At 43.3% G+C, this 12,763-nt stretch overlaps 1 protein-coding gene across 4 annotated transcripts in view; it reads left to right on the top strand.

The window, feature by feature from the left end:
- Positions 1-12,763, top strand: part of CLEC16A (C-type lectin domain containing 16A) — a 704,284-nt gene that overhangs the window by 304,677 nt on the left and 386,844 nt on the right. For all 4 annotated transcript variants that reach the window (XM_086941416.1, XM_086941414.1, XM_086941413.1 and 1 more), the window contains exon 14: positions 10,173-10,282. In XM_086941416.1, coding sequence (XP_086797542.1) covers positions 10,173-10,282 — 110 coding nt within the window. The remainder of the gene's footprint in view (positions 1-10,172; positions 10,283-12,763) is intronic.

Here is a 12,763-nt window from a genome sequence, read left to right as displayed (position 1 = left end):
TTGTCCCACGTCTGGTGCTTGAGATAAGAAAAGAAACCGAAGATGCATGTCCAGATCCTTCTTTATCTCCCGAAATGTTTTGTGTTGTGACCAAACTCAATTGCATAGTCTTTCGGGGAACCCTTGTACTTTCTATGTCTATATCAGTCATGACACTCTCCTCTGATGATGTATTGGTCATATGTGTAATTCTAAACAAACCGGAGAAAAAGGGTCAAAGGGAAAATGTTTAAAGACCTACCCAGGGTGAAGTCCCCTACTCAATCAATTCAAAAACAAAAAACACACACTGGGGGTCAGTAACTGGGCCTAACGTGCTCCAGAAGTCAAAACACACTGCTAACCAAGTCAGTGGGCGATGCTGAGGCTATATACCAATTAGCTTGCTCATAAAGTGCCAAAATGAGCAACCCGAGTATTGGGATTCACTTCAAATATCGAATAGACCCATACAGAGAAAGACTGGATGTCCATCAACGTCAGATGTAGATCATGTATTCTCATTTGGTCATCCAAATAGGAATGGTGTGTCCCATGATCATTGAGACTAGTCCATAACCTATGCTTGTCTGGGTCGCATCTCCAGATGTAGTGAAGACCATGCGAGCAAAGATCGTGATGGAGTCCGGTGCAGTGCAGAAAAATAATAGTGTAGTGAGGTTAAAAAAGGATAGACGATCAATACAAAATTTTAATATAACTTGATCTCTCCCTTACTAAAAACAGGAACAGGGCAAAGATGCAGTCTAACCATATAACTGCATGTATTCGGTCAACATGTTTCAGCCTTGAGGGAACCAAATCCCGCGGCTTTCTTAAGGGCCACAGTCCTTAACGTTTGCTACTGCATATCAAAAACGTGAAAACATAACTAAATCAATCAAAGGATACAACTGTGTTGTGAAAGTTTCTTTCATTCTTCTGTATCAACCAGTGTCGATTGTATCTGCATTGTACAGGTAGCAAACCTCACCTCTCCTGGTACCTTGCTCAGGATAAAAATGAGGCCCGCTCTGTCCGTCGTTGCCTCGTAGCGTTCAACTGAGCTCAGGGGGAGGCCATACGTGTAATTCTACACTGGGCATGCACTTCGACCCAAGTGTGTATGCCTCATTGAGCTTGTAGTCGATAGTGTTGCGCTTATACTTCCTAAGTTTAGTTTCTTGCATTTCTTTTCCATAGACATCCAATTTCTTATTCAATTCTTCAAGGAACTGTTGCCACTCAATCTCAGGCATTCTACTGGATATATCTCGACGCACAGTGTCTGGTCCCTCCTCTAGTTCATGAATTGTTTTAGAAAGCTCCTCAATTAGTAATAGGATCAAATCCAATAAACATTTTTTAAGTATTGCATACCATTTTTCCATGAATTGACCGTTCTGCTGTAATCAGTATGGGTTTAATCGCGAGCCTCAAGGGATTCTCTTCACGATATTGGATTAAGGTAGAAGCATGTAATCTTTGGGGTGCACGATCTACCTACAAAATCTGTCATTACAGCTGGGCACACCTGTTCCCCAAATGTTTTGTTTCATTTCTGCCCTGTAAAGAAATGAAATACTTTGTTACCTAATTCAAAGGTGACAGTACTGTTTAATGACTCTGTTTGATGTGTCGCTCTGTAATTTTTTTTAAATCTAACCAAATTAAAGGGTTTCCCAAACTTAGTTTCCTTCATTGCAATGAGCTTTTCTAGGGAGGCAAGATGGCCGCTGAAGCATTGTAGGTGCGAGTCGCATCTAGACCCCTCTCCAACCCATGGATAAGCCAGGTTCCTGATCGGTACGGAAAGACAGTATGTTACGGAGGTTTTGCCGGCTGGGATTCGAGGGACAAAGTGACGGATTCTACAGCCTGAAACGGGTTTCCGATAAAGTGAAGGCTTTGATCATTTCATTTCTAAAGGCTATCGAGGCAGAAATGGTAAATCGAGGTAAAGATAAACAGTCCTCAAATCCCGGTTCATCTAAAGAAACGTGTCAGAAGGATCCAGGAAGGACCGGCACTATACCAAAAATAAAAATACCACCCCCCAACAAACGCTCAACACCCACGATATCAACGGCTTCCAGGGCTCAGCAGCGGAAAATGGAGAAGAACGAGAAAGCCGCCGAAAAAGAAAAGGAGCCCAAATTGAATATGGATATTCGCAGCGGTAACAACAGCCAAGCGGGAAGAGTTACAGCGGAGAAAAAGAAAAGTGATCTCACCTTCCGTCAGCCCTCTATGAAAGAAGTTTTCAGCGTTAAAGCACCCCCGGGGGCTTTAGGAGCAGGCACAGTTGCTTCAGCGGCTTCAGGAGCAGACACAGCGGCACTACCAAACACAGCAATCCTACCGGCAGCCGGTCCTGGGAGCAGCGTCCTCGAGGACGCAAGCGGAGGGGTAACCAGGCAACCAGCACAAACAGAGCTCACGCTTCCCGCGGAACACCAAGCGGCAAGTTTGTCAATTACCGCTGAGAAAGATACGGAGCACACAGACGCGGAAAAAGAGGTGAGAGATTCTGCTGGTGGGGTTGGACTGACGGAGGCATTGAGCACAGACCCAATGTTAGTAGCGCTTCAGGAAGTGGAGGCTGAGATCCTAGAGGAGCAAGCACAATCTGGGAAAAATACACAAAAGGATATTGCTATGAGCCCCAGACCACGGCGAGGGCAAAAAGATCAGTTAGACTCTGATTTCACAGAGGGTGCAGAGGGTGCCGAGGGCGCAGAAGGGGATAGATTTTTCTCAGTCCCCGAAGAATCAGATTCCACGATAACAAGCAGCGAAGATGAAAGAGAATTAGTAGACTCATGCTCCAGTTCCGGCGACACAGGAGGCTCCAAGGGGAGAGGAACACAAAAAAACCGCAAACAAACAGTCAGAAAATTAGGCTCCCCTATAAGCTCGCTCAAAAACACTCACAAAAAGCTGGTATGGGACTACTCTGCTACCTCCAATTTTTATAAGGAAGACGGGCAAGACGCTCAAAGTGAAGGCGGGAAGCTGGATATGATTTTTTCAACATTAAAGCAAATACAAACAGAAGCTAGAACTGAAAGCAGGAGGGCCAGGCATGACACCAAAAAAATCCAAGCATCTATCAGGAAAATAAATAAAAAATGTGAGGAAGTGGAAGAAAGAGTCATTGGTGTTGAAGAAAGGACGGGCAGAATAGAGGTGGAAGTTACTGACTGGCAGGCAAGTAAAGAGGAGCAGATGAAGATAGTGGAGGACCTACAATGGAAGGTGGAGGATTTGGAGAATCGCCAGAGGCGCAATAACGCCAGACTCCTTGGAATAGAGGAAGGGGCAGAGGGACAAGACCCCAGAGGCTTCTTTATTAAGCTGTTGAAAGGTGCCTTTCCAGAGGCGCCATGGCAATGGGAGCATGAGGTGCAGAGAGCTCACAGGTTTCCGCTCACAGCAAAGAAAAGAAGAGATGAGGGGGTATTGCCAAGGGCTATGCTAGTATTCTTTGGAAATTTCCTGGCGAGACAAGAACTGATGGAGAAAGCCAGACCTGACTCTAAGAAGACGGTGGATGGAATTACATTCTTCGCAAGACCTGACTTCTGCCATGTTACTGTTGAGAGGCGGTGGAGGCTCAGACAATTGATATCAGCATTTCAGAGTCAAGGCGCTGAGGCATATCTTATGTTCCCAGCAAAACTAAAAGTCATTCTAGGTGGTAGAGTCAGAATGTTTTTCTCAGAGATTAAGGCGGGAGAGTATCTAGAAGAGCTAAAAGAGAAAGGGGGAACTAGAAGGTAGTAATAAAGGGGGTGTATCAGTAAAGCGGGGGAAAAAGGTAAAAAAGATAAAAATGTAAAGAGTGGTAAAGAGAAAGTGGTGATGCCACTTAAGTGCCTGGGTGGTAGGATTTGTCAGGAGTTGTAGTTTCTTTTTTGGAAGGGGAGGAGAGGGGGGCGACGCTGCAATGCACAGTGGACACGAATAGGTCAGGAGTGACCTATTTGCCTGTCGTAGGGGGGGTGGGTCAGCAGTCTGGGAGGGGGGCTACAAAAGGGGAGGGTGGCGGGGGGGGGAACACGGGTGTTGGTTGGAGCAGTAATACAGTACAGTTTTGTAAAGTCATTTCGAAGAGAGAAAATGCGGGAAGCATTGGGTATGGACAATTGACAATTGAAATGTTGGAAAATGAAAAATATGTTACATGGAAACTAGGATAATCACGATAAATATCTGTGGCCTACTAACAGGGAAAAAAGGCAAAAACTGGGTGCATTACTACGTTTCTGGAAAATCGATATAATTTGTTTACAGGAAACGCACGTAGCTGTTAAGGATAAGTATCTGTTGGAGCAAATGGGTTTTGAGGTTCTTGCCTACACAGGTCAGGAAGAAAGATGTAAGGGAGTTGCAGTGCTGGCAAGGAGAGGTAGCACGAAAGTTAAAAAGAAAAAGGAAGATGGTGATGGGAGATGGGTAATGCTTGAGCTGCAAACATCTGCAGGAAGATACACACTTATCTCATTGTATGGCCCAAATGACGATGAACCCGAGGTATTTGAATTTGTGGATAGAGAATTAGCTTTATGGCCAGAACCTGTGATATGTTGCGGGGATTTTAACATTAATGGTTTAAACGGTCTTCTCGATAGGAATGGGGGGAGATACACTGGAAGGAAGAAAAAGACGTGCAGAACAGTACAAAATCTTGCTCGACATAATGCATTAAGTGATATGTGGGTGTTAACGAATCCATTGGGTACAGGTAGCACCTTTTATTCTGCCCCACACAAATCTATAGCAAGATTGGATTACTTTTTCATTTCTAGTTCACTCGTAGGGAGCTCCAGAATAGAACGGCTCCCCAGGATAGTATCAGATCATAATCCACTGGTCCTAAGTATTCAAACCTCTCAAAATAAAGAAAGAACAAGATCCACATGGACATTTGAATGAGGGTTGCTGAAAGAGGAGGAGTATATTACAAGAATGAATGCATGGATAACACAATTCTGGGATATCAATAGGTATTCAGCTTCGGCGGATGTGGTATGGGATAGTTTTAAGGCAGGTATAAGAGGGGAGACATTAAGCTATACAATTGCAAGAAATAGAGGAGAAAAGGAGGAAACAGAAGAGGAGATCAGAACCCTCTTGGCACTGGAAGAGGCTCTAGTCGAGGCAATAAGCAAGCATGAACCCTTTGAACAGATATTACTGGATTTGGAAGGACAAAAAGCAGAAACAGGGGTTATATTAGCACAGAAGCTAGCTAGGAACTACCTAGCAAAAAAGGAGAAGTGCTACGAATTCAACGAGAGGGTTGGGCACCTCCTGGCAATCAGAACCAGACAAACGCTAGCAGCAGGGGAAATAAAAGAAGTCAGGGATAGCACTGGGACAATTGTAAATAAGGTGGAGGATGTACAGGAGGTGTTTAGGAGGTTTTATGAGGCTTTATACGAACAAGATGCAAGTACGGGAGGTATAGAGGAAGAAAGTATGGATTATCGATCACAAAGACCACAGACAGAGCTTAGTATTGAGGAGAGGGACAAATTAGACGAGTTGTTAACGCTTCAGGAGTTAAGAGATGCAGTGGTTAACTTGTCATCGGGTAAAGCAACAGGACAGGACCAGATACCTGCAGAGTTTTACAAAACCTTTTGGGATGTTATAGGTAAAGATTTGTGGGCAATCTGTCGACTGGCACAGGGAGGTAGAATTAGTCCACAGTCATGGGCCAACGCGGACATTATAGTGATCTTAAAAAAGGATAAACCACCAACAGAACCAGGTTCATATAGGCCAATTACTCTACTAAATGCTGATGTTAAGATTTTTGCCAAGGCTTTAGCCAACAGGCTGAGTAAGGTCATAGAGAAAGTGGTTTCCCCGGAACAACATGGGTTTATACCTGGTAAAGGGACTACCCAACATACCAGGCAGTTGATCACTATCTTAGATGCAGCTGAGGCCTCTGGAGATCCTGTCGCAGCGATCTTTCTGGACGCAGAGAAGGCCTTCGACAGGGTCTCTTGGGCTTACTTATGGAAAGCGTTGGAATGGGTAGGAATAGGTAAGGGATTCATTGTAGCAATACAGGCACTTTATAGACAACCTACCGCTAGGATAAGAATTAATAAATCCTACTCAAAGACGGTACAGATTGGGCGGGGGACTAGACAGGGATGTCCAGCTTCCCCCCTGCTGTTTGCCATCTATCTGGACCCGTTCCTGAGAAGATTATCCGCAAATTGTAAGATCCCTCCAGTTACAATGCATGAGAAAGATTTCAAATTATTTGCTTACGCAGATGACGTGGCTATTATAACATCAGCACCAGCGGGAGCGTTGCCTGAAATTGAACAGGAAGCGAGGAAATTTGGTGTGTTCTCAGGGTATTCAATAAATAGAGGGAAGACACAGATAGTTCAGAATCGATACTCTACATTTGTAGATACAAGAGTAGTCCCGGAAGCAACATATTTGGGAGTTAGGGTGACCGCGGAGTTAGGTAAATTGGTAGAGATTAATATGGAGCCACTGCTAGGGAAGGTTAAGAGCAATTTGGAGAGGGTTAACAATTTACACCTGACACTAATGGGCCGTATTAATTTCATCAAAATGGTTACTTTCCCTAAATTCCTCTATTTGTTTAGGGCAATCCCTCTATTATTTGATGGCACGTGGTTTAATAAGATAGAAGCAACACTGAATAGATTAATTTGGGCACAAGGGAAGACACGAAGAGCCTATAGATTTTTGACATTATCAAGGGAGAAGGGAGGTTGGGGGGCACCGGATTTCAGATTTTACTAGTGGGCGGCAGTTTTGCAATATTCCAAAGGACTTTTAGGAGGCAGTGATTATCAAGAGGAGGGGGCAGGTATAGAGAATGTTTATAAAGCACTACTGGGGGAAAGGGCAGAGAATGCTTTAGTTACTACAGTAGATTTCACTTATTTTAAACATACCAGATTCAAGACTTTGGGCGCAGTATACAAAATCTGGAGGGTTATTATGAAGAAGGTAGGATTAGGAAGATTTAATAGATACCTGAGGTTATACTTGAATGTCGATCTCCCAACAGAAATATTTTGGGATGCTGTTATGAAAGAGTGGGATGGTAGAGGAATTAAGAAATTAGGGGACTTGTTGGATGTCGAAGGGGGGTTCCTACTATTTCAAGAAATTCAACATAGATTTAATGTACCTGGGAACAATTTCTTTAAATATTTACAAATAAGAAGTTACTTTCATACAAAACAGGGGGGTCCAGTAGGAATGACAAGTTGCAGGATTATGGATTATTTGGGGAGTAGTTTAAGGGGATCAATTAGGCAGTTATATATAGAATTACAGGCATACAAATCTGACGATAGGGAGAAATATAGCAACAAATGGATGGAACAAATAAGGGCCCACCCGGAAGCTTTGCAAGCTTCATTAGACTTAGGAAGAACCATACTTTGTTCAGCTACTCTACAAACCCAACATTATAAGACTATCTTTTCATTATACCACACACCAGCTAGAATTGCACAATGGGGGGGGGGGTAGCACTGGAATTACTTGCCCACGTTGCAACTCATCGAGTGCTAATATTACGCATATGTTTTCACAGTGTCCACAACTTTTTTCTTTAAATGCGGCAATAGTGGTATTTCTGGAGAAATCTTTGGGGTTAAAAGTGAAATTAACGGACGATCTGATAATATTAGGCATCAGTATAGGTGTTAACAATATTCATCCAGAATTTTTGTTTGTGGTCACAGCAGTTTTTAGACTTATTATCGCGAAAGCCTGGAAAGATAAATCTGCACCGACGTTTCAGATATGGATGGCAACGATTTTACACATATATAATCTGGAGAAAGCCATTTACGATAGGAAAGGCAGAAGGGCAAGAGCGTTGGGTGGTAAGATTTGGCGCCCCATAGAAGAGTGGAAGAGTAGCAAGATATAAAATCTCTCTGTTTATGGGTTATGTTAGCTTATGTCTTGATCTGTTTTGTTTTTCAATCTCTGTTTTCCATTTTTTCATATTTTGGCTTTGTTATGGGTACACAGTTGGTAGTACTGTATATGTATGTATAATGGCGTGAAAATCCTGTACTGTAAATGCTGCATTGTAATTAACAGAAAAAACAAAAGAAAATAAAAAAATATTTAAAAAAAAAAAGCAATGAGCTATCCTACATCTTAGTGTGCATCAAAGTTATGCTAAAATAAGTTAATGTGCAGCAGTCTACTGAAGATATGCAGACCACTAATCAAATTTTGATAAAATGTGTCAATGTTTACCCTTTACATTCGGCCATTAGGCTGGGTCATGGTATACTGATGTCCACAATATTGAGCTCTCAGTCAGATCTGATAGGTGCCATCCCCACCCCCACCTCCTCAAAGGGCTTCAGACCCACCTGTTAAAGCAGCACTTCATCACAATATAACCACCCCTAGCTAAAGCCACTGAAGAGCCATCCTACTTCCCCTTCCCCAGCCCAGACAAACAGTTTTTATCATGTATGTGTCTTCCCTACTTGGCTTTTCAAGAACTAAATAACAATAACAATTGACATATTGTTATTGTTATTTGTTATTGAGTAGTATTTTTAAAGCGTGTGGTTACCCCGAGGCATCCCAGCGCTAGGCACCCTAATACAACACAAATCAGCTAGAACAGAAACATTTTTAGAAGTTTGAAGTTTACGAAACTTGAGGTGATCAGACTCACGCCGTATATGAAGTGGAATAGTATTCCACTATCTGGGTCCATTAAACGAGAACAGACGACCTTCAGTCCTCGCATGCTTAATTCTAGGCACAGACAAGAGACCCTTGCTACTAGATCTCAGATTCATGTTAGGAGTGTACCACTGGTTCCAGGACCTCGGCAGAGGTGTACCATTTCCCCCAACTGATTTGTGTATAATGCAGAGGGCCTTAAATTGCGCACTCTGCTTGACAGAGCAGGTTTGGAAGAAGATCGTTTAGGAACATTCAGCAGTAAGCGAGCTGCACAGTTCTGCACTGTCTGCAGTCTCTTAATAGTGGCAGTTAGAGCACCCAAGTAAAATGTGTTCGCGTAATCCAGCCGCAAGAGCACTATTGCCTGCATCAGGATGCGTTTTGCCCCAAAAGGAAGCAACAAAAGTATTTTCCTGAATTTCCTGAGCAGTCCGAAGCAGCTTACTGCCACTCTGCATGACTGTTCTTTGAAGTCAAGGTTAGTATCGATCCAGACTCCCAAGCTTTTAACCTTTTTCTTAGGGATCAGAGGGGTACCAAGACAGCTAGGCCATAGGAGATCAATGTTGGCTGGGACTGATTTACCAAACTACCTCCCTTCCTGCTCAACCAGCAACCCCTCTACATCCATTTCAGAAACATCTAATTTCTTCGCTCCTTCAGTCATGAAAACCGCACTTGTTTAAGTGAGCGCAGTGACCATCCACCCTCTCCATTTCCAAGGCCGTATACCCTTCTCCTGTACAGCACTCCATAGTTTTGTAGCTCGGTTTCTGCTATATAAAGCGTACTGCTAATCAACTACTACTGTTTGTTCTTGGTACATAACAGCAATATACTTCCATTTAGTGTTTCAAACGCAGAGCTTTGTTTGTTCCGTCTTGCAGTTTGGTAGCAGCAGTTATGTCATATTCACACTGCATTATCTATGTAAATGTGGGTTTTTCACACATAATTCACATCCAGTCATTTTGTTTTTAACATTGATTATTGCGCTTGGCGCTCGCTGCAGGTCTGTTCTACAAAAATGTTGATTTACAACTAAGGGCTTACTCAATGAGATTCAATTGGATTGTGCGAGTATATCTCATATTTCTTTGGATCTTTGAAGTGAAAAATGCAAACCATATTCATGTAAGCTGTATAATTTGCTATCCCTCCCTCCCTTTTTGGAAAAGATTAATTTTTTATACTGACGCCATCTCCTTTTCTACTGTGGTGTGGGTTGATAGATAATCTAATCTCCATTTGAAAGAAAACGCTTTATAAGGCATTAAAATGGTTCACTTGTGAAAATAAAATGTCCAGTTAGTAGGTTCTCCACATGTGTGTAGTGGATGAAACCAGCTGACTGGTTACACAGTTTAGGAAAAATATGAGCAACCTAAGAAAACAGTTACAGTTTAATGACACTGCATTTTTGTAAACTGCATACTAAGTATTGTATTTTTTTGTAGATGGAAAAGTCAGACTTGCAACTTTGGAGCTTGGCTGTTTACTGCTAAAGCAGTTGGTATGTTCTAGTGATGGTTGCATTATAAAAGATGTTCACCTTGCCTGTCTGGAGGTAAGATTGCACTTCATGCAATTCGTGTTTGGTTATTATATTTTAGTAATGGCTTTAAATTTTCAAGTTTGTTTTTAACCGCGGTGGCAATTCTGCCGTGGTGCAGCTGTTTTATTGAGTGGGCAGGGCCGCACCAGCCAACGGACGTGCGTAGCACTATGGAGATAGTGCTCGCGATGGCCGTTGGCCGACAGGCGCATCGAAAGGGTTATAACCAAGACATTGCCTGGAAAAAAGCAAATCAAACAAAAAAAGAATAAAGTATTCCTATTTTAGTCCATAATTATTCACCTCTCATTTTAAACAATGAGGAAATGGTCGCAGATTCCTTTGAAACTCCTTTGTCTTCAGGGCAAACTTTTTCATTAATTATGTCCGCAAAGGTAACGTTTGTAGTCTCATAGCTTATTTCTCTCTCCTGTTCCCTTAGTGAACTTGAGGATATGACTGCTCCTGTACACCACTCGGTCTAGTCCCAAAATTACTTTCCACTTACACTTTCAGATCTTAGGCAAAATACTGTTAGCCACAATACAGGCGATGGTTAGGAAATGGCACAATTACCCTCCCTTCTGCCTTTAAGCATAGGAGGGCTATTTTTCCAGTATTATTTAAAGCCCACCCGACTAGCGCTGAGGTTTCAATTGTACATCACCTCGATCTTGTGTGGCACGAATTTGTTCGTGGTCGCTTAGCGAGATAGAGGCCATAATATTTTGCCGCGTGAATCTTTTCTGGATTCACATGCCATGCATTATTCTGCCATCTAGTGGTTGGGTCGAGATTTATTGTATTTGTCCTCGTTTTTTTGTTATAGTGGGCGTCAACATACCACCATTTGGTGTCCCTCTCTGACGTCTGCGTGCTTCCTTCGGAACCTCCCATCTCTGGTCACCATCTTTGGGCTTTATTTTTCCTGCCGTTGGCTCTTGATCGTTATGGAAGGAGCTCCAAAAAGTTGGAGTGAAGAATCAAAAATAACAGGAAAAGAGAGAAAATCTTCAAGAAGACGATGAATCAAGGTACCTCACATTGAATCGAGGTGCCGCAGGGCGCAGAGATGGGAAAAGACATCTTTGTCTACGCCGTACAGGAAATGTATTTATAGGGGCCTCCCTGTACATGGTAAAGGACAAGACGCCAAGTTTTGCCTTAATTGCCACCATACGTTTGCCCAGAAGGACTAGCATTGCAGAGGTCTGCAATCTCTGCATACCAGTTGATCGTCAAAGATCAATGTGAAGACTAAAGTGTGTGCTCCAGAAGACGTTGAGAATAAGAGAGAGGCAGAGAAGAGCCAATTACAACATGCAAGGCCAGAGTGCAGCACCATCACTGAGAGACCTGGGCCTCTCCAGTGATGAGGAGGAACATGTTGCAGAAGGGCCAGAAGGCGACAAAGATGTTGATATCCAAGTCGTGGAGGTCGAAAAGAAAACTTTGTGAGAGGTAAGAGAACCACCGGTCTCGAAGACAGTATATGAGTCCCAAAATCAGACTCAAGGGCCTCGAAGGGAGCATGGGCGTCAAAGCACTCGACGACTGTAGTTGCATCCCAGAAAAACAACACGTAGGATCCTTAGGTAAGGACTCCGTAGGAGCAAAGACTCTTGAAAAAACCAAGACGTCTAAGCACTATCAAGGAAAAGACACATCAAAATCAAGACAAGACTCAAAGTCGAAATGGCCAGCATCTTACAACATAAGAAGGAATTCGACAACCGCAATTTGGATTGGAGTCCGAAACCTCAGAGGTTCAAGAGCTACGGGCGCACGACCTCAACACGGACTCGCCTGAGGAGGCTGTTGACACCTATCCTTCAAGGTCTTCCCCTCATTACGACATTTGGATGTACAATCAGGTCATCAAGAAAGCAGCAGAGACCTGTGGCGTGCAACTCGAAAAGGAAAATCTGCAATCGTGTTTCTTACTCTAGACAAAATGCCTTCACAGTGAAGAAGCCATTCCTTCCCATGCTACCAAGTGTGCTGGACCAGGGTAATGAGGCTTTTAAGGAGCCTGCCACGTGTAAGGCAGTCACGCCTAGGGGGAGAAAAAGTATAAACACTCCTCTAAGGATCCAATTTACACCAAGGGATCAGTTACAGCTGACTCCATCATAACAGCCATGGCCAGGAAAAGGGCTAATGTACCTACCACTCCTGGTCCACCACCAGACAATGAAAGCAAAAGAATGCTTATGGGGAGAAAGGTCAAATGAAGCGCTGCGAACCAGTGGCCATCGCCAATTCCAATGTCTTAATAAACGGGCATGCATACCAGCACTGGGAGGAAGTAGGAGATCTGTTGAACCACCTACCTGAGCAGTATCAGCGAAGGGCAAGCCTCCTGGTAGAAGAGTGGAAAAACATTGTAAATTTGTGCTTTAAAATCTGCCCTGGATGCCGCAGAAACACCAAGCAGACAGATGATGATCGGCATCACAGAAAGAAGGCTGGGGATTTCAGGGTTCAAACCCG

This window comes from Lissotriton vulgaris, chromosome 10 (genome assembly GCF_964263255.1).
Source record: "Lissotriton vulgaris chromosome 10, aLisVul1.2, whole genome shotgun sequence".
NCBI classification, from domain to species: domain Eukaryota; kingdom Metazoa; phylum Chordata; class Amphibia; order Caudata; family Salamandridae; genus Lissotriton; species Lissotriton vulgaris.
Note: the sequence above shows the minus strand (reverse complement) of the source record. Positions and strands in the feature narration are given on the sequence as shown.